Consider the following 22,434-nt stretch of genomic DNA (forward strand, 5'->3'; position numbering starts at 1 on the left):
AAATGAAAACATTTTGAATGGGTCTCTGAAGACTTTCTTTGTAATTAATACATAAGGAAGACTACTAGATGAGCTGGCCAGGCCCTGCCGTACAAGCAGAGGGTCGGCCAACCTGCCAAGACATCTCTGAGCCCTTGAGCAGGAGCCCAACAGTGATGGGCTTTGCAGAAATAATGGCATTGCGTCTTTGTCTCGTGTTCGATAAGTATCCTTCCTCATGTTTGTAAACAAGGGCCGCCGGTCCTGCCATAAAGGGGAAGTTTGCAGTGATGATGGAGCTTGATTCTTTAGCCCTTTAGCTAGATTTGTGCTGTCTCATGCTGTGCAGTGAGCAAGATTCCACACACACATTACCCAGAGCTCTCTGGAAGGGGGACATTTGTATTTGCAAACTGGCGTTTGTCCTTGCCTCTAACATGTTTGGGAGCACCCAAAGTAATAAGATATTACTCTGTTGTCCTTATTTATTGTGGCCTTGGTCAAATTTTTTGGGTCCTGAGAGACAGCATACATTCCTAGGGGTTGGAGCAGCTATTACTGACTGGCCAGCCAACAGCCAGACTGTCTGCTCTGTGGAGGAGGCTGTGTCCATCTCCAGGGAGTGAATACTTGGTTATTCCAAGCATATTCCCCTTTGTCAGTGGGTGGTGTATGGTTAAACATGTGACCTAAGTACGTATCTTGATAGGATTTTCCTGCCTGGTAAAAGAGATACTGGAGGGGCCGGAGAGATGCCTCTGTCGGTTGAGAGTACTTGCTGCTCTTCCAGAAGACTTGGGCTATGATTCCCAGCACCTACAGGATGGCTCACAGTCATCTGTCATTGCAACTGCCAAGGGTCAGACACTCTCTTCTGACCTCAGGCACTGCAGGGGTGCAGTAATACAGGCAGGCAAAACACTCATACCCATACAATATTCCTCATAAATAGATATTGGAAGTGAATCTTGCTACTGGGTGTAACTGAGAAACATCTATTGGAGGACTGGACACTTAAGAGCTGTTGATGAAACAGTGTTGACAGGGACAGCAATGGTGTAGAGCTGCTAGACTAGCCCTCCACCCCCGAACTCGGGTCTCCTTAGAATACCCAAAAGGCCTCATTTGTTTAACCCGCTTGCAGCCAGTCAGGTCTTCCGATTTGAGAACCAGTCATCCTAACTGATTCAAGTAAAGGCATGAGCTTTGGCGTTAGATGCACTAGGTACTTGTGTTTGAATACTGGGCCAATACTAGTAGGTTTTGAGTCCTTCTGTGCCTCAATTTCTATATTTTCTATTTGTGTGCGTGGTATATGTATATGTTTGTGAGCGTGCCTGTGTGTGGCGGCCAAAGGTCAATGTCGGATGTCTTCCTTGATCTCTCTCTACCATTTTTTTTTAAGACAGGGTCTCTCTCTGAACCTGCAGCTCACTGATTCAGCAAGGCTGGCTGGCCAATGAGCTTTGGGGATCCGCTCGCCACTGCTCTCCCTACTCTGAGGTGAAAGATGTATCACCATGCTTGGCTCTTATGGGGATGATGGAGGTCCAAAGGCAGAGCCTCATGTATCAGCAGCAGGCACTTTATCAACTGAGCGGCCTTCCTGGCCCTTCTCTGCCTTAGCTTTATATGTATGTATGTATGTGTGTGTGTGTGTGTGTATATATATATATATATATATATATATATATATATATGTATAATTTAATATATACATATACCTACACACATATGTATAATTTAACCCACCTCCTACGTTAATTGTGAGAACTAAATGAGATGATTGATAATGGTAGCACAAACACAGCAAATGTAAGCTATCGTGCTTATTGCTTCCACATGAAGGCCACAGGACAGGTCTAGGGAGGTGGGCATATCTGCATCTGGGCAGGATCAGATGGTAGCCTGGACAGTGTCACCCAGGGATCCAGGGAGAGTCAAGGGAAGCAGCAAGCACCCTATTATCCTACCCTGACTGGCTGTCCTGAAGACACACGTATAGGAAGTTTGGATGAAATCACAGAGCCCATTTGGCCAGCAGATGGGAGTCCAGAAGTGCTCTAGAAATTTGAATGACCTGGTAACATTTAATAAGGGAGAGTTCATTCAAAATAATGGATTTATTTGTCTCTGATCTTCATGCTATAGGGGAAAAAAACAAACCAAAACAAAAAACAATAAAGCCTGTATTTGGTGAATTTGCTCCTAGGCAATCTTAACTTTTTTTTGTTTTTTTTTTTTTTTTGTTTTTTTTTTTTTTTTTTTTTCGAGACAGGGTTTCTCTGTGTAGCTTTGTGCCTTTCCTGGAGCTCACTTGGTAGCCCAGGCTGGCCTCGAACTCACAGAGATCCGCCTGCCTCTGCCTCCCGAGTGCTGGGATTAAAGGCGTGCGCCACCACGCCCGGCGCAATCTTAATTTATAATCAATCAAAATCACCTTCACGATCACCTGAGCTTTGAGGTCCCACACATAGCTAGGTCTTGGGGAGGGCAGGGCAGGCACATGGGCTTCCCCTCAACCATGGGGTGCTGGGTCACCCACCGCCCGTGCCTGGATGATGCAACTTCATCTAAGGCCAACACGTGTTAATCTTGAATTAGTCGTGTAACGGCCCAGCTTTAATTTCTGTATGTTACAGACCGTGGTCAATAATAACAAGTATTTCACAGCATCACTGTGAATTAAATGGGATCAGCCTGTCCAGTGCCAGCAGGGATCAGCTGCCTTGCGGTTACTGTCCCGCAAAAGATTGTGGGAGCCATTAGGCCTAGGGAGTCTCTGGACTAAAGTAAAAAAAGCCTTTTAAAGCTTTACTACCAGGGGATGGGGATGACTCCAGCTCTATGACCTGAGTTGAAGAAGCGGAAAGATGAATATATTTCAAATCCACCCTCCTCCTTTTTTGGTATGGCTGGGTCCAGTTTTATCAAAAGCAAAACAAAAGAGCTGCGGGGGGCGGGGCCCTGCCGGGTGACGGTGCAGGGCTCGGCAGCTGCCCACAGAGGCTACTTATCTCCTATGCACAGGAAATGAGGCTGCTGGGAGGCAGCTGGCCAGTGCCTGGCTTTCAGCGAGCTTCCTGGGGGGTTCGGCACCCTGTTGCTCTAAGGTGGAGGGTGGGGGAAGAGCCCGGGGGAGCTAGCTGCCACTGCACGGGAGTGTATGCACGGGCGACTGTTTTCAAAGGAAGGTAGTAGTGAGCAATGAAGAGTGAAAGGTGGAGAGAGAGGGGGAAGAAGATAGTCGATAGGAAGAGAAAGAGTGTGAAAGAGAAAAAGAGAAGAGAAGGGGAGAGAGAAAGCGAGAGAGAGAAAGAGAAAGCGAGAGAGACAGGAAGAGGAAAAGAGAGAAAGGAAGAAAGAATGCGATAGAGAAGGAAGAGCGAGAAAGGGCAAGAAGGGACGGACGGGGGCGGGGTTGGGAGGAGAAGGTGGGGGGGAGGGGAGAGAAGCAAGGAGGCTGCAGATCTCTTAGCGCAGCTCCAGCTTCTTTCCAGGCTCCTGGCAAACAGCGAGAGGCAACAGCAGGAAACACAAGGTTCCAACACGCAGAGCAACTTTATTTCATTTCTTTCCATCCTGCTAGCCTGGCAAAAAGGTAGCAGCTGAGTGATTTTTTTTAAAGTGCGTGCGTGTGCGTGTGTGGTGTCTGGAGGTCTAAGGACAACTTTGTGGAGTCGGTTCTCACCTTCGACCTTTTGGTGGGTTCTGGGGATCCCTCAGCTTGCCAGGCTTGTGCAGCCATCGCCTTTCCGAGCTGAGCCACCTTGCCAGCCCTGAATGATTCCTAATGGAAATTTAATTACTGTGACTCTATGGAAACTTGACGCAAAGCCTCTGGAATAGCCGAGGGAGAAGTTAGATGAGCTACAGAGAAAGTCTCCGCGACAAAAGAAAAGATGTGACCGTCAGCGGCTGCGTGGCCGCATGTGGCACGGCCTGAGGAAAGGGATGGCATTCCAGCTCCAGTTCGTCCCTCTCTGCAGCCTTAAGGAGCCCCCCATGCCTTTCAGACCCACCATGGCGGCTGGCCCGCATGCTCTGCGCATATGCTGTGCCCTGGTTACTATAGGCTTTTGGCTGGAGGGTGGGGAAGGCAGAGCCAAATGGTGACTGTGACCTTCAAGGGGTCAAAACTGGGGTGGGCAGGCTTGTAGGGATGTCTTTGCATAGATCTGAGTGGTTCACACAGATAGTTTGGGAGCCCACACTGTCCTCACTCCTGGGTGGATGGTGGTACCACTCTGTGTCCTAGGCAGTGATGGAGAGGTGCAGGGGCAGTGGAGCCCCAGGAAGGGTCATGGCCAGCTCTGGTGGCCACGCCTGCCTGGGAGGCTGCAGCAGGACTTCACAGGGGTGTTCCGTGTGGTCCTACTGGCCTGCCTGGGTCTGCCTGTGCTGCTGTTGGGAGGCAGGATTCTGTATTAGTGTGGGCGGAGCATAGGCGGAGTATGGGTGGGTTTGCTGAAGGAATGGGATGCACCCCAGGAAGCAAGGCCAGGCAGTGTTGAGAAACAAGCACCTGGGGGCTCCCAAGCCAGGGGGAAGGGGCCGGAAGGAGAAAGGTTGAAGGAAGGAAGATCAGCAAGCACTCTGAAGACACCTCCTGCCCTGTCCTGGGAGCTCTCCCTAGTTTTAGTGTTCTTAGCTGAGTTAGTTTGGTGGACTGCTCCCTTCCAGCTGTTTGGCCAGCTGTGAGTACTGTCCTTCAATGCCCCTGACTGGCAAGTGCTCCTTCTGGCACAACCATGTGATTGATTTGTTCCTTCAAGGCATCCCTGCACTCTGATTGGCTAAAGAGCAACGCTGAGACCCAAACTGTGAAGTGAAGTTGGTCCGGCTCTCTCTCTTCACAGAAGGACCAGACAACAGCGCATATGTCCTGCGGACTGTGGCCCGAAGTATAACCCCTCTATTTACCTCAGAGTGTCACAGAAATCAGTACTTGGAAATATTTTTAGGTGGAAGCACTCATGTTTAAAGATACTTGCTTAATTTTGTAAGATAGTTGTTTCCAGACAGGTGGTGGTGGTGGTGGTGGCGGCGGCGGCGGCGCACGCCTTTAATCCTAGCACTTGGGAGGCAGAGCCAGGCGGATCTTCGTGAGTTCGAGGCCAGCCTGGTCGTTCCAGGACAGGCTCCACAGCTCCACAGAAAACCCTGTCTCAAAAAAAAAAAAAAAAAAAAAAAAAAAAAAAAAAAAATAAAAAAAAAAAAAAAAAAAAAAAAAAAAAAAAATAAGTTGTTTCCAAATCATAGAAAGAAATTTATTTCAAATGTGTAAGGAACATGGGAACATGGAGATAAACAAGTGTGCTGTAGAAGAAAATCACCCTTGCTATGAAGCTTCTCCTTCAAATCTTTGAGTTATACTGTAACTTAAGTTGTACAATGTTGCTTTGGGAAAGGGAAGGTGAACTTCAAAATCATCATCGTAGTCATCTGCTTTTGAGACAGGGTCTCACTATGTAGTCTAAGTTGCCTCAAAATGATGGTAATCCTCCTGTCTCAGCCTCCTGAGCATTGGGATTACAAACATGTGCCACAAGCCTGGCTTTACAAAATGGTTTTGAAATGCAGAAAACGTCTCTTTCCCCATAGAACAGAACTAACAATTTGGGACTTGGTACCAGCATCAAGGTTCAGCCCTTCCCGGTGGGAGATGTTTCCTCTCCGGCTTTGTGTTTTCAGCCCCAGCTCTGCTAAGGTACTGAGTGGAAGACTGGAGCAGGGACTCTTGCTTTGTCTGCTAGGCTTCTGGCCTGGAGAGAATAAACAGAATCTCCACCGTTTCTTTCCTGTGGCTGTCAAGGTCATGCCAGCTCTCTGCAGACAGAGACTGATCGACCGACCAATTCGCCCTTTCCTTTGGGTGGGATCCCTATGGGCCATAGCTTCCTGAAGAAATTAATCTGTTAAGGTCTGCCGGCCTGACATCTTTCACACAGCATTGTAGGAACAGCTCTAAACTCTGCCACACCCCCAGCATCTGAATAGGTAACCTTAAGATCTTTCCCACCCCTAAGTTCTGTGATATTGAAGGAAATAAACACAATTTTTGTTTCAACCCATTTTGACTCCTGTGTCTCCCCATATCCATTACCAGGAGAAGTATAAGTCAGAAAGAAAAATTTCCTGGAAAGCACAAAATAGGAAGAAGAAAGGTACAGTGGCCTCTAGCTCATGAATAATTCATGCATATGCATCTTAGCTTGTTGGTAATCGTTTTAAGCAAGCAATATGTCTTTTTGGTGATATTCTCAGCTCACTTTGCGCATGGCTCGATACATTATGGCTCCATCTTTGCACAGAGCTGTACACATTTTTATAAACACAAGCTAGTTTTTCATCAAAGACTCCAAGCATCCTCAAAGATAGTCTTTGGGGTTGGTCAGACCTGGATTTGAATCTGGGATGGGTCAAAATGGAGCTTTGTTTCTGTATCAGAAATGGGTTGAGAATGATTGGTAATTTTTGATTGAAAGGGGCTGCTGTGTCAAGATGCTCACTCTGGCTGGCTCCTTCCCCTTCGCTTTTCTCCGCTAAGACTTACCAGGCTTTGGGGCTGTACTCTGAGCTGGTGACCGCAATGTCTGTGTTGCCAGAGAGCTGCCGCGGGGGACCCAGGTGGGTAAATGAACAACGGCAGGGCTTCCTTCTGCAGAAGAAGAAAGGCTGCGGATCCTGAAAAGGTCTGGGTTATGCCTGCAGAGTACAGAAACCTCAAAGGTTGACTGAAGTTCTGAGGAAGCTATTTTTGAGTGGCGGCCTGCTGTGAGACGGGCTCCGGGGCGAGCTTATTTCAGGCCATTCTAGCTTCCCACCTGATCACCTACACTGCCTCTGGTATTTATCCCCATCTGCTGGCGCAAAGGTGGACTCTCCTTCCATTGGGAGGCAGGCAGTGCTGGCTGCCTTCCTATGAACTAGCATAGAGACCTGGGTAGGAAGGAGAAGTTTCTGGAACAAAGGGGAGCAAAAACTGCTTATTAAAGAATAGAAATGCGGGGGGTGGCGCACGCTTTTCCACTCGAGCAGTTGTGTGAGTTCGCCTCTACCGTGAGTCAAAGCCAGCTACAAGATAGTCTCGATACTAAAATCTATCTGTTGTTCTCATCTATTTACTTATCTCTCTCTCTCTCTCTCTCTCTCTCTCTCTCTCTCTCTCTCTCTATCTATCTATCTATCTATCTAATTTTTGCTTTCTGAGACAGGGTTTCTCTGTGTAGCCCTGGCTGTCATGGAACTCGCTCTGCAGACCAGGCTGGGCTCGAACTCAGAGATCTGCCTACCTCTGCTTTTGAGTGCTAGGATTAAAGGCATGCACCACCATTGCCTGTCTTAAGTTAGTATCTTTTAATGCTGAACTTCCGGTAGGAGAACTGCCTCACGTCTCACAAGAAACCCGCCATCCACTTTACACCCAGGGCTTAAAACCCTCACTAGCATTTAATTTGCTTTCAAACCTGTCATTTGAGCAGAACAGCAAAACAGCCTGGCTCTATCATGGGCTGCATCTGCTGAGGCAGCCTAAAGGCCAGGCAGGGTCACTTGGCAGCTGAGAGGTTGGCTTGCCTGGCATTGGCTAGGATCTTGGTTAAAGGCTGTTGGCCAACACTGGTGCTGGGCTTCTCTAGGTGGCTGCTTGGCTCCCTCTGAATGTGGTAACTGAGTTCCAGGAGAACGCCCAGGGAGGCTGGCAGAAGTTGGGACCTAAGTTTGGAAGTCACTCTGCATCTTTACTGCCTTGTCACAGGTGGCCTAGACTCAGGAAGAGATGGTCTCTCTCTCTCTTAGTGGGATGGGTATTGACATTATGCTGTGGGACACAGCAGCTAACAGCCGCAGAGAGGACTTGGCTGAGGAATGGAGGCAAGGTTGTTCCAAGAAGTACTAAGGAACACTAGAAAAGTTCTTTTTCATTTTATGGTTTTCAAAACTCAGAATAACAGGGGTGTGTCAGGACAGAGAAATGGTAATGTAATAGAAGATAGAATTTTCTTTTTAACAAGTTTCCATTGATTTGTGATGTACTCTAAGATTGTTTTTATACTACAGAATAAAGTCTTGATTAAAAGGGCCTCTTGACTTCCAGATTATTTATCCATGATTAGTAGTATGTCTAATATTCTTACAGTTTAAATTTTCATACATCTGGAAATTTTGATAGGGAAGGACTCAGATTAATTGGTGATTAAGCCACTTGGGATATTGGTTTATTAAATAGTTATCCTCTTAGACTAGGTAACAAGGAGGGCCCAAAGGGGGACACTTGTACTTCCCAGGGAAGGGGAAATAGAAGAGATCTCCTGGGTAAATCTGCAGATGGGGATGGGAATATGAGGGATCAGGTTGTGGGGTGGATGGAAGAGGAGAGTAATGAAAGAGATGTCTTGATGTGGGGGTGACATTTCGGGGTCAGGTAGAAACCTATTGCAAGAGAAACTCACATCAATCTCTAAGGATGACCCCAGCTAAGACTCCTAGCAACAGTGGATAGGTAGCCTGACTGGCCTTCTGTAATCAGATTGGTGACTACCCCAACTGTCATTGGAGAACCTTCGTCCAGTAACTGATGGCAACAGATGCAGAGATCCACAGCCAAACACTGGGCTGAGCCTGAGGAATCCTGTTGAGTAGTGGGAGGAAGGATTGTACAAGCAGGGGGGTCAGGGTCATCACAAGGGAGCCCACAGAAACAACTGGCCTGCTCATGGGAGCCCACAAACTATGGGTTGACAGCTAGGGAGCCCGCACGGGACAAGTCTGCATAATGTGGGATGGTCATGTGGTTTGAGCTGCTGTGGGACTCCTGGCAGTGGGACTGGGGCCCGTCCCTAGTGCTTTGGCTGGCTTTCAGGAACCGATTTCTCATACTGGATCGCCTTGCCCAGCCTTAAGACAAGGAGAGGAGCTTAGTCTCTACCTCAACTTGATATGCCATGCTTTGTTGACACCCATGGGAGGCCTGCTCCTTTCTGAACAGAGGTGGAGGAGTGTGGTGGTATTGTGTTCCCCAAAATATTGTGTACCCTAATAAATTTATCTGGGGGTCAGAGAACAGACAGCCACTAGATACAAAGGCTAGAAAATGGTGGCACTCACACCTTTAATCCTAGCATTCCAGAGATAGAAATCCCTCTGGATCTCTGTGAGTTCAAGGCCACATTGGAAATAGCCAAGCATGGTGACACGCCTTTAATCCCAGAAAGCCAGCCTTTAATCCAGGAGTGGTGGTAGAAAACAGAAAGATATGTAAGGCGTGAGACGAGAAACTAGAAGATTTTGGCCTGGTTAAACATTTGCTGGTTAAACATGTGGCTGTTAAGCATTCAGGCTTTTGAGCAGTAATTCAGCTGAGCCCCATTCGGATGAGGACTCAGAGGCCTCCAGTCTGAGGAGACAAGACCAGCTGAGGATCCGGCGAGGTGAGATAGCTGTGCTTGTTCTGTCTCTCTGATCTACCAGCATGGATCCAATAACTCGCCTAGTTGATTTTATTAATAAGAACTTAAGATTCCTGCTACAGAGGAGGGGGGGGGGGGGGGGGAGGAGGGGGTGGGGGGAGGGAATGGGAGAAGGGTGGAGGAGAAGCTGCGGTTGGGATGTAAAATAAATGAAAAAAATTAATAAAAAAAAAATTGAGGGCTCAAGAGGTGTCTCAGTGGTTGAGAGCACTGACTGCTCTTCCAGAGGACCCGGGTTCAATTCCCAGCACCCACATGGTGGCTCACAACTGTCTGTAACTCCAGTTCCAGGGGATCTGACACTCATGGCAAAGCACCAATGCACATAAAATCAAAATAAATAAATTTAAAAAAAGGAAAACAAAAAAAAACTCTTAATCACTGACATTTTATTTAATCTTATACCAAATCCTTACTGATGGACTCAATCATTATTTATCTTCTTGTCCTAATAAAATTATGGCCTAGGAGCTAAATATCTGGTTATAAACTCAGAAGCACCTTAGCCACAACCAAGCTGAGCTCTCTAAGCCTCCATTTTCTTCTCTGTAAGTTGGGAATATTTTGTCCCCACCCCCATTTGGGTTACTTTTAAGACTATGTGACTTAACACATGCAAAATCATCCTGTTTTTTTTTTTTTTTTCCCCCAACATCCATGCAGCTGGAGTTTTCTGGGATCCCGACTCTGATGTGGGCACTGGCTCACAAGATGTCTATTTGGCATACCTCGAGCTTGATGCTGTGAGAAGGTGGATAGAGGGAGATGAAGCCAGCACTACCATAACCAATCTCCCAGGGATCTGCAGAAATGACTCCTCACTTCCCTAGCAACCATTAATGGCCAGTTGCACTTGTGTGTGGGGGTGGCACTCATGAGTCCCTCCCCATTACAGGTTGAAGGGTCACATTTTGTACATGTTTTGTGCAGTCAGCCATAATTACTATGTGCTCATGAATGCAACGGCCATGCCATATCCAGAAGATATGTGGAAGTTTCGATATGTTAAACATCACAGAGACAGAAAGAATGCATTGGAGAGGGGTAATGTACAGAATGGAAAATGTCACTGCCATGTGTCCAGATGAGGTTTCCTGGGCCAGAATTTGCCAAACTCAACTTCAGTCTTGGGATAGAACACTTTTCTTTCCACATTTGTCTTTTTGCACATTTCTAGCTTAAAAAATGTGTCTAAAGGAGAATGTAAATGTGATAAACAGTTTACAGACTGATCTCAATTACAGGGGAGAATGTGGGTGTAATAAACAGGCTGTGGACTGATCCCAGTTACAGGGGAGAATGTGGGTGTAATAAACAGGCTGTGGACTGATCCCAGTTTCAGGGACTCCTCTGAAAAAGTATTTGCAGAGATCAGACAAGATGAGGTCAACAATGTGCTTGTCCTTTTATTATAAAAGTAAAATAAAAAATAGCATTTATAAATCCAACATTTTTTCTTTTAAAGTATTTGATTTAGAAAACATATTTACAATAGTAAAATGCAGAAAAGGGGGAAAATAGTATTTTCAGCATTGATTGTAGCATGTCTTAAATATTGTTAAGTTCATGTGTCTTTTTTAAATCACAGATAAACCACATTAGAAAAAGCAATGTCTTTTTTTTTATTACTCATCAAGTTACTCATTTAAAAATATCCTTTTCCTTGATCTTAATTTGAATGCACAACTGTACTGCAGCCGGCTAGAGAGAACACGGGGTGGGGACAGGGGCACTTTTAATGACAGCAGGAGCCCAGCAGAGGGACAGCAGCGACAACACAAAGCAAGTGTAATCCAGTAGCAGCTGGAAAAGCTCAAGCCACCTCCCCCAAGCCACAGCTGAGTGCTGGGATCGCTAGATACCATCTGTATGTGACAACTAAAATTCATTTCAGAACCAGGGAAGGGAGCCAAGTTCAGAAGGCCTTGAATGAAACCAAGAATGACCCGGTGGCCGGTTGTCTTCCAGCACCTTTGGATTCGCTCGGCCTTCCTCGTTTGGATCGATGCAGTGGAATTCAGGCCTTTGGTTTACACAGTGTGGGGAACGGCCAGCAGGCTAAATTTTGCCTTCTATAGGTCCTTCCTGCCCATAATTGTGGGGTATTTTGTTTAGAGATAGCAGTGAGCTGTCTCCAGGCAAAGACTCTGTGAAGCTGAGTTTGCGGAAGGATGTCTCCACACCACTGTCACAGACGCTGTCATTGTCACGGAGCTCATCTGTGGACAAAGCACAAGTTCATTAGAGGCTTGGCTACACCCAGGCAAGGCCTTTGTTCCGCCCCGCCGCTGTCCCGGTTATCTTCAACTGTCAACTGTGCACAGTCCAGAGTCACCTGAGAAGGGCGTCTCAGCTGAGGTACTGCCCAGACGTCTGAGGGGACTGAGTGTCTTCACTGTTACCTGAGGTGGGATGGCCTGACTCCCATATACAGCATCTCTTCCAGAGAGGTGGTCCTGGGCCATGCAAGAAGGCTGTCTAAACATGAGCCTATGAGGCAGCAAGCAGCAGTCCTCGATGGTTTCTGATTTTGAGTTGCCGTCCTGACTTCCCTCAATGATGGATGGTAACCCGGAAGTGAAAATAAATCCTTTCCTCCTCTAAGTTGCTTTTGGTCAGAGTGTTGTATTACAGTATCCTAATAAAGCTAGCCCTACAGCAGTGGGGCTCCCTTCCCTGGATCTGCTGTGGACTACCGTGAAGAGGGATGTGCTTGCTAGCTTCCACCAGCCACCACATCCCACCTGGCCACCCATGCTCATCAGCATTGCTCACAGTGGCGTGAAGGGCAGGAGATAGCAAATGACATTAAAAAATTGCTGAGTCAGAGTTGGCCAAGAGGACATCTTCCTTTTGAAATCTTGCCTTCTGTTTGTTGGAATCCTTTCTGATTTCTCTTCATTATTTCCCCCTTAGGAATGAGGCATATTTTCCTAACTGCTCTATTACTTTTCTACAGCCAGGAAAACTGCTGAACATAAGACAAAATAAATTCATAATAGAAGTAGGAACTAAAACGGAGATTTCTCTTCGGGCTGTATGAGCTATTAAATAATACACATTGCCTAGAAAAAAATTTGGTGCAAGAAATTGAGGCTGTTTTGTAAAAATGTCTCTATACTAAAAACTTAAATTTTATTTGTTGGAAAGTATCCTTGGGGATCTGACCAGACCAGATTATTCTCTGCACAGAGTGACTAAGGAAACAAAAACCTAACACACACTAAGCAAATGCTTAATTATCATCATTGAATCTTAACGTCAGACCTGAGACTTCAATGACAGTACTGTAGTGTTGTCCTGGTGCTAACTCCAATCAATAGTCTTTGTCTGCTATCTGTTATATAATAGAGACTGTGGAGTGTTTTAAAGGCTTGATGTCTATTATGGTTTGGATCTTAAAATGTCCTCCAAAGGCTGTGTGTTAAGTAAAGGCCTGCTTACCAGCCTGTGATATTATTTGGAGGTAGTACTTTTTGAAGGGAGGGACTCAAAGAAGGAAGTTAGGTCATTGGGGGTGTGGCCTTGAAAGAGACAATGGGCCTCTGGCTCTTCCCCATCTCTCTGTGCTGTCCAAACACCGTGAAGTGACAGGATTCCTCTGCCATGTGCTTCTACCATGGTGAAGGCTTTGCCATACCTGAAGACAACGGCCCATGGAACCTATAAACTGTGACCCAAACCAAATCTTGCCTCCTTCTGAGTTGGGACCCAACAGTGGAGTATCAGCACTCTCGTGTGCCTGTGGAAAGTGTGCCCATGTGTGGAGTCTCACACCGGGTGACTTCCTTGATTACTCTGCATCTTGTCTTTTGAGGCTGACCAAGGAGTCCCAAGTCCACCTCTCTTGCTGTCCCTTCTTCCTCCATGCGCCGGCTACTGGGATTACAGGCATTCGCCACCCTCCGGGCTTTTCCACAAATGCAGGAGGAAACAGTCAGGCTCTCGAACTTGTCATCTTCCTAGCTGCTGAGTATTTACTTTTTAATTATGATAGGAGCCCCGTCATGTCCCATCACTGTGGTGCAGAGAACAGATGGAGGGGGTCAGCAAAGGAACGGCCACTGCTGGAGTTCAGGCAAGAAACGAGGAAGGGCTGGACCAGGCAGCCATCACGAAGGGAATGGGCTGAACATGAGTGCCAGAAAATGCCCATGGCAACTCTCAGATTTTGTCTTCCTCTGGAAGAGGGCTATGCTTCTGACAGATGTGGCCAATATGAGTTTGTGTAAGAGTAAAGAGTTGTGGGCAGCTAACAGGATTTATTCAGCCACCAAGAAAGATGAAATCTGCAGGGAAATGGATGGAACTGGAAAACACTACTCAAGGTGACCCAGAAAGATAAATATCGCATGTTCTCTCCTACGTGTGGATCCCAGCTTCCAACAGTCACATATGTGTATGTATGTGGGAGTACGTGTGGGTAGCGGCCAGGAAACTAGAAAGGGGCCTGTGAGGGGTGGAAAGGAGGCTTTACAAGGAGGGAAGACGGTAGGGAGGGTGACGGGACACACATGGGAGTGGAAGACAGGGAGGAAGAGTGCAAGTGAGGACATGGGGGGGGGGGGGGGGGGGGGGGGGAATGGGGGGGGGGGGGGGGAGGGGGGGCCGCACGGAGAGGAGGGTAAACCAGACGTGTATAGAAAAGCCTTAAGGAAACCAAGTGCACACACACGGACATGCACACACAAACCTCACACATGCACAAATACACAACTCTGCAGAGAAGGTTGCTTAGGACTATGCCTGCCTATAAAACGGAGCGAGGAGAAGGCAGCAAGGTGGACGTGCTGTGACAAAGCCCCGAGTGGACACTGAAGAGCAGGGGGCCATGACAGACGCATCAATGAGAGGAGCAGTGTGGTGGCCAATCTGGCAACATGTGAGCCCATGTGAGGGGAGCAGGTCTAGGAGAGGTGGGGACTGAGGTGACGAGGTGGGCAGCAGATTTAAGACCATTTCTGAGAAGCTTGAACCCAGCTAGGGATGGTAAAGGAAGTGGTGTTCTATTTCCTCTGATTTATGTTTTTAAGGATGAGGAAATGATAGCTGATAAGTAGGTAGCTCTCCACAGCAGGTGGGGAAGGAATGGATAATACAGAACAAAGAGGCAAGAATCAGGTAGCTGGGACCTGCTGAAGGTGAGAGGGAGGGCCCCGGGGGCGGGGGGGTTCCCCAGGTCTCGGGCAGACACACAACCTACTGAGCCCAGATGGAAGACCTCCCACATGGGTACTGGCATGGTGCGAAGATGAGAGACTGCTAATTGTTTCTGTTTTCAACAGAGTCTTGTGGCTAGGATATAGGTGGGCAAGAAGAAAGGGGCGTCAGGTTGGAGAAAGCATGAAATGGCTAAGTAAGGTAGACTAACAAAACGATAAGGAATACAGGGTTCATGGTCTAATCGAGATCTACTCCTACAGATGAATGTTTTGGGGGGATGACAGGTGGAACTGTTAATGCGGGAAAACAAACCAGGACCATGAGTGTGGAGGGGAGCGAAGGAAGGAGAAGGCTGGAGGGAGTAAGTGGAGAACCTGAGGTGGGGTATCATGGAAAGAGATGGCTGGTGGGGGGAGGTGGAGGTCCTGACGGAGGAGGTGGAGGACATGAGGGAGGTGGAGGACATGAAGGAGGAGGTGGAGGACCTGAGGGAGGAGGTGGAGGACATGAAGGAGGAGGTGGAGGACATGAGGGAGGAGGTAGAGGACTGAGGGAGGAGGTGGAGGACATGAGGGAGGAGGTAGAGGACATGAGGGAGGAGGTGGAGAAATGAGGAGGAGGTGAGGACTGAGGGAGGAGGTGGAGCATGAGGGAGGAGGTGGGACTGAGGGAGGAGGTGGAGGACCTGAGGGAGGAGGTGAGGACCTGAGGGAGGAGGTGGAGGACTGAGGGAGGAGGTGGAGACTGAGGGAGGAGGTGGAGGACATGAGGGAGGAGGTGGAGGACTGAGGGAGGAGGTGGAGGGCCTGAGGGAGGAGGTGGGGACATGAGGGAGGAGGTGGGACATGAGGGAGGAGGTGGAGAATGAGGGAGGAGGTGGAGGACATGAGGGAGGAGGTGGAGGACTGAGGGAGGAGGTGGAGGACATGAGGGAGGAGGTGGAGGACCTGAGGGAGGAGGTGGAGGACTGAGGGAGGAGGTGGAGGACATGAGGGAGGAGGTGGAGGACATGAGGGAGGAGGTGGAGGACATGAGGGAGGAGGTGGAGGACATGAGGGAGGAGGTGGAGGACATGAGGGAGGAGGTGGAGGACATGAGGGAGGAGGTGGAGGACCTGAGGGAGGAGGTGGAGGACATGAGGGAGGAGGTGGAGGACATGAGGGAGGAGGTGGAGGACATGAGGGAGGAGGTGGAGGACATGAGGGAGGAGGTGGAGGACATGAGGGAGGAGGTGGAGGACCTGAGGGAGGAGGTGGAGCACTGAGGGAGGAGGTGGAGGACATGAGGGAGGAGGTGGAGGACCTGAGGGAGGAGGTGAGGACATGAGGGAGGAGGTGGAGGACATGAGGGAGGAGGTGAGGACTGAGGGAGGAGGTGGAGGACATGAGGGAGGTGGAGGACATGAGGGAGGAGGTGGAGAACATGAGGGAGGAGGTGGAGGACATGAGGGAGGAGGTGGAGGACATGAGGGAGGAGGTGGAGGACCTGAGGGAGGAGGTGGAGGACATGAGGGAGGAGGTGGAGGACATGAGGGAGGAGGTGGAGGACCTGAGGGAGGAGGTGGAGGACATGAGGGAGGAGGTGGAGGACCTGAGGGAGGAGGTGGAGGACCTGAGGGAGGAGGTGGAGGACATGAGGGAGGAGGTGGAGGACATGAGGGAGGAGGTGAGAGGACATGAGGGAGGAGGTGGAGGTCCTGAGGGAGGAGGTGGAGGACATGAGGGAGGAGGTGGAGGTCCTGAGGGAGGAGGTGGAGGACATGAGGGAGGAGGGGGGGGGGGGGAGGAGGTGGAGGACTGAGGGAGGAGGTGGAGGACATGAGGGAGGAGGTGGAGGACCTGAGGGAGGAGGTGGAGGACATGAGGGAGGAGGTGGAGGACATGAGGGAGGAGGTGGAGGACCTGAGGGAGGAGGTGGAGGACCTGAGGGAGGAGGTGGAGGACTGAGGGAGGAGGTGGAGGACCTGAGGGAGGAGGTGGAGGACATGAGGGAGGAGGTGGAGGACCTGAGGGAGGAGGTGGAGGACATGAGGGAGGAGGTGGAGGACATGAGGGGAGGGGAGGGGAGGAGGTGGAGGACCTGAGGGAGGAGGTGGAGGACATGAGGGAGGAGGTGGAGGACCTGAGGGAGGAGGTGGAGGACATGAGGGAGGAGGTGGAGGACCTGAGGGAGGAGGTGGAGGACATGAGGGAGGAGGTGGAGCACTGAGGGAGGAGGTGGAGGACATGAGGGAGGAGGTGGAGAACATGAGGGAGGAGGTGGAGGACATGAGGGAGGAGGTGGAGCACATGAGGGAGGAGGTGGAGGACATGAGGGAGGAGGTGGAGGACATGAGGGAGGAGGTGGAGGACATGAAGTCGGGTGGCATGGAAGGAGGGCATACATTATGCTTATTGTCTTGTGAACCCAGGGTGACTCATCCTTCTTAGAACCTCTCTTTAAGTTTAACAAGTATGAGAAATAGTGTTTCTTCAGCCCCATATCCAATGTTTCCTGGGAATGCAAGTGACCCATGTACCAGTGTGAGTGTCTGTGGGAGCTGCCCCTTCATGTGTATGGGAGCATGGCGGGGACACATGTCCAGGAAAAGCCTGGGGAAGGGAACTGTGGCACCATATCACAGAGCACAGACACCCTGCCCAAGAGCAAAAGGCGATTTCTCAGCCTCTTTACCTATGTGCTGCCTGGTGGAGGAAGATGAGAGAGGCAGCAGGTGGGCCTGAGCAGTGGTCACGGGGCTGGAGGCTGTGGTGTCCGGGGTGCAGAAGGCTGCCTGGATCACTTCAATGGCCTCCGTGTAGCCCATCTGTCGCAGGGCCTCCATCAGCTCTTTGATGGTGCCCCCAGAGACCTGGGAGGAAAATGGAGAGTATGTTTGTATGGTCTAGCCCCTGTGCAGATTGCAAACATCAACATCTATCCCTTCTTCCCTGTGTCTGCTCCAGAGGGCCAGGCGGGTCTGGAAAGGGCAGGGAAAGGAGTATCTGAGGAAATACAGTGTTTAAGTTCTATTTCCGTCTTAGACCAAAAACCACCAGGAAATCACAGGAGAGATGGAGAGGGAGATGGAGAAGATGAGGGAGATGGAGAAGGTGAGGGAGATGGAGAGATGAGGGAGATGGAGAAGATGAGGGAGATGAGAAGATGAGGGAGATGGAGAAGATAGAGGGAGATGGGGAGATGGAGAAGATGAGGGAGGTGGAGAAGATGAGGGAGATGGAGAAGATGAGGGAGATGGAGAGGATGAGGGAGATGGAGAGATGAGGGAGATGGAGAAAATGAGGGAAGTGGAGAAGATGAGGGAGATGGAGGAATGAGGAGAGATGAGAGATGAGGAGAGGGAGAATGAGGAGATGGAGAGATGAGGGAGATGGAGAGATGAGGGAGATGAGAAGATGAGGGAGATGGAGAGATGAGGGAGAGGAGATGCTGAGGGAGATGATGAGGGAGATGGAGGGAGATGGAGAAGATGAGGGACAGGGAAAGAAAAAAGAGAGGAAGAGAGAGAAAAAAGCTCATGAGTCCACTGAGGCAGGGAGACTGCTTTCTTGCAGTGATGTCTATGCGCAGAAACCAGGGGAGACAGCAGCTAACAAGACAGCCTCATGCACAATCATCCCCCCGTGTTTTTCTACTTTTTGGTTTAGAATTGTTCCACTAGGAGTCACCACACAGAACAAAGAGCCCACGGCCCTGGGTCTCCCTCTTGGAAACAGGGGGTGTGCAAACTGATCTTAGCTCAGAGGGATCCCAGATCTTAGCTTAGAGGGATCCCAGTTATGTGGTCAGTAGCATTTTTTGTAGGAAGGCTCTGAGAATTTGAAAACAGGCACTGTCTAGAGGTAGGTAATTGGTCTCCTTAGGAAGACAGGCTTCCATCTCAGCCTGGGTTCCTTCACCTCCCAGTGCCCTAGGCAATGGCTGCTTTTCTTCAACAAAATCATGACGAAGGGGAGAGGATTGTACCCTGGTCAGTGATGCTAACAGTCAACTACGAATAGTTACACATATAACTACAAATGGCAAGGTGGCGCCTTACCTCATAGTTGTCCATAAGAGTTTTAGAAGGAGCAGGACTCAGCCGGAAGGCGTTATTAAGTATCCCCAGACCTAACTTCTGAGCCAGAGTGGCCCAGTTTTTGTCTGGATCAGGGATCTCCAGCAGCTTGTAGAGCTGTAGCCTCGTCTCTTCTGTTAGCTGTTTCATGTCTCCTAAGGAAGAGAGAGACACGCTGCTTTAACCTTCCAGGGACAACCAGCCTGAGAGGATCCATCACTGTCCTTTTGTTCCCTCAATGTCTGACGGAAGCAATGAAGCTTCTAGAAAGTCCAGAGCCCCAGCTGAGCAGCAGCAGTCTATGCTTCTATCAGATCAGGACCAAGCTTTCCGCTTTTCACGCCGGGGCTCTTTGATTCTGAGATAAGAACTGAACTTTCTGCAGCACACCCTGGAACACGCTGGCTTCCCTCTCCTCCCGTAAACCACAGCACGGGGGCTACACTGGCTGAGAGAATCTGTTCTGTCACAACTCACCTTGGGGTAGTATGTCATCAGATGTGAACACACGCTCATATGGCTTCCCATTTAGTATGTCAAACACCTGTTGGATAGAAAAACATAAGAAAATATTCACAGACGTGACTTTTAGAAGTCCTTAACCACAGAGGTTTTCCGGGTGTTCTCTGAAGTTCCTTTGCTGATGGTGCACAGGTTAGGAAGGTCACGGGGCACTACAGTGGGTCAGTCTTCTGTGTTCCCTGTAGGGCCACGCAGTCCAGCGAGCGGGCTCCCAGGAGGTGCACAGACAGTGTGGAGGAGCTGCCGCATCCCTACAAACCTGACTATCTCAGCTCTTTCCACTGCCTGCTCTGCCCTCTGGCTCTTTTCTCTCAGCCCAAAGACCTACTGACTGCTCTCTCCTTTAGGTCTAAGCTCAGCTGAGTTCAAAGGAAGGGTTTCAATATGTTTACGGAAATCCACAGTTTATCTTTATGTTCAGAAACCCTGCACCTGAGTTCTGAGCAAACTAGCGTGACGGAGATGGCAAGAATTCTTGTCACGTGCACAGAAAAGGTGATTCTTCTGTGACTTCTGTCTTTTCTAACCTCTCACACCTCAACCCTGATCTGATTAAGCAAACAGCTTTACAGCTAGGGCTCAGTTGACCTAGATCTTTCATGGCTAGGCATTTCAAGATAAACACGCCTCTTGCTCAGCAGACTTCATGCAAAGGCTTGTTCTTTAGGGAGAAGGGTGCCAAGAAGGGCCATCTGTTTTTAACATTCCTGAGCCACTGGCTCCCCCAAAACACCGTGAGATGGACTGGGCAGAGCTCACCTGCCAGTTGGCAGCCATGTCCAGGGGGGTGGTGCCTGGCACCACCCCCTCATCCTCTCCAGCCTGCTCCCACGAGTCGTCCAGGTCATAGAGAGGCTCAAAGTTCTCCACCAGGGGGTCTGCTCCTATGGAGTCAGGCAACACAGTGTATGTAAAATGCAAAGCTTGTCAACTTCCAACTGCACACAGGGGTCACATTTCTAAGGGCAATTTCCTTCAGCTCATAGAGGCGATTACAGGTTAATTTTTTATTTCTAGTAAAATTTACAACCAACTTTTTAAATTTTAATTGACTTTTACTGAAAAGCTATCAAAGGGTGCCCTCTACAGCCAAGGACACCATTACAAATAAAAGACTTCAAATACTCTGACTTGCAACTCTGCAGGATGTATTTGATTGAATGACGCATTTTAATCTAAGAATTAGAAGGCCGCAATTTATAGGGGCCGGGATGCACCTTCAGGGGTTAAGTCCTGAATCTTCAAATTTACATCTACCCATGCACACATCTCACTCTCTTATCTTGCTTGCTCAGAACAGCCCATCTGCTTGATGTCTACGGCAGCATGGTCAATTTTAGGTGCAGCCATTTTAGGTCCCTAATTTTTAAGCAACAGGAAAATAAACACCAAAAGAACCTTGTGCTAGGTAGGATGTGTTATAGGAAAAAAATAATGTGCTAACAAATCGCGGGAATCTAGCCTGTTCTTCCGCTTTCAGCAAGGAAACAGAAGGAGTAATTCAAATGTTAGTGCCAGTTACCTCTTAAAGTCTTCCTGGCTACTCTGTCAGAGCTCAGCTCAGTATTTATCGGACAGCGGCAGGCTCAGCACAGCTTTATGGGATGAAGAATTGGCTTCAGTTCTACTGGCAGAACACCTGACTTGGCCAGCACGGTGCCGTCTTGCTGCCCTCTGCAGTCTGGCACGCTCTATTATAATGCAAGCATCACATGGCCAGGAGCATGGTGGCGAAGTGGGTTTGAAGACCTGAGGGCTCCACATGTTCCTGAACAGTCCTGTGACCTTCATGACCTTCAGGACCCTGGGGACACCAGGGCTAGGCTCTGTCTGATTTTCCTTTGTATCACACAAGCTATTATTTGCTACACTTTCATGGTGAATTTAAGTAAAAACTTTTACATTTCTAAATTATGTTTTTACTTCTGAGACAGCATGTATGTATCTTGGGTTGGCTCAGAACTATGTAGACCAAACTGGCCTAAGCTTATGGAAATTCTCCTGCCTCAGCCTCCTGAGTGTTGGGACTACAGGTGTGTACCACAATGTCTGGCTTAAGAGACAACATTTTTTTTTTTCAATATAATCAGTGACTTCCAAAATGACTCATACATATCGCAACCGGGGCCCCTTGGGCAAACCAGAGTTCAATTTGACTAAGGAGGAGCTAAAGACTGCTGCTTATTCCACTTCGTTCTTCTGTCTTTACCACACACTCCATATACAATCCAGTTCGCTTGACTTGATGAAGAATGTGCCTTCCACAGGTCTTTTCCAAAACAACTTCTGAAGTATATTAGGTTGTCCTGACAGGCCAGAAACGCCAATCTCATCAGTCATGTGTAAACGCAAATGCACAAGGCACTGGAGACACAAGATGAGCTGGAATATTTCCCTAGGCTTTACTAGGACTAGAGAGCTAACTAGAAAACTGCCTGAGGACCCCAAGCAGAGTAGGAAGAAGCACGGCGTAGAGGATAAATGTCTGCAGGTCCAGGCTGTGGAGGTGTGACTCACAGCTGTCTAGGACACTGAGAGTGAGCCTGCTTGTCTTTCTAGTCTGTCTTCTTGGCGATAAAATGGGATTAATAACAACAGTACTTATCTCAAAGAGTTACTTCGGATTAAATGTGGTAAAGGAGTGTATGTGGGATGCCAGCATGGTGCCTGGAACATAGTAAAGGCAGTGAATGCTAGCAGGGTTTAATGTCTCATTCACAATAATATGAACACACCATGGCTCATTGGCTTTTCCTATGACTTCAGCTTCTAAAAGACTTCTCTTACAAAAGGAAATATTTAAATCTTTTTCTTCTGGGGACTTGTGATATGACTAGCTACAGCTCAAAAGCCTATAGTCACTGACTCACCCTGAATAACCCAAACACAACACAGACAGATGAATCAGAGAACGAAAGCAAACACACCATCAAGGTAAGCCCAGGATTACGAGGCCAAGCAGAGCCTCTGCTGTGACTGTGACCAACCACGTAGTTTTTCTCCACTCCCAGCTGCAGAGGGAAGCTCTGCACTCTCGGGCAGAGTTTGCTTGGCTGATGTCAATGTCCGTCAGTGACCGCCAGGCCATCTTACCTGCTGCTTTGAGAAGAGCTGCCAGTCTGGTGGACCCTCTTCCAGCTGCTATATGTAGAGGTGTGGTCCCATCATAGGTGGTACTGTCCACGTGGGCATCGCCCTAAATCCGCCCACGAAGAAAGAGTTAGCAGGAGGTTCTCTTCTCCC

General features: G+C 48.8%; 1 protein-coding gene across 1 annotated transcript in view; it reads right to left on the reverse strand.

The window, feature by feature from the left end:
• Positions 1–10,830: 10,830 nt before the first annotated feature.
• Positions 10,831–22,434, reverse strand: part of Nfkb1 (nuclear factor kappa B subunit 1) — a 92,529-nt gene continuing 80,925 nt past the window's right edge. The window contains exons 19-24 of the mRNA XM_028857418.1: positions 22,285–22,387; positions 19,951–20,075; positions 19,147–19,213; positions 18,652–18,824; positions 17,286–17,463; positions 10,831–11,668 (exon numbers count right to left, since the gene is read on the reverse strand). Of these exons, the coding sequence (XP_028713251.1) occupies positions 11,508–11,668; positions 17,286–17,463; positions 18,652–18,824; positions 19,147–19,213; positions 19,951–20,075; positions 22,285–22,387 (807 nt within the window). The 3' untranslated portion in view covers positions 10,831–11,507. The remainder of the gene's footprint in view (positions 11,669–17,285; positions 17,464–18,651; positions 18,825–19,146; positions 19,214–19,950; positions 20,076–22,284; positions 22,388–22,434) is intronic.

Source organism: Peromyscus leucopus, chromosome 6 (assembly GCF_004664715.2).
Source record: "Peromyscus leucopus breed LL Stock chromosome 6, UCI_PerLeu_2.1, whole genome shotgun sequence".
Taxonomy (NCBI): Eukaryota; Metazoa; Chordata; class Mammalia; order Rodentia; family Cricetidae; genus Peromyscus; species Peromyscus leucopus.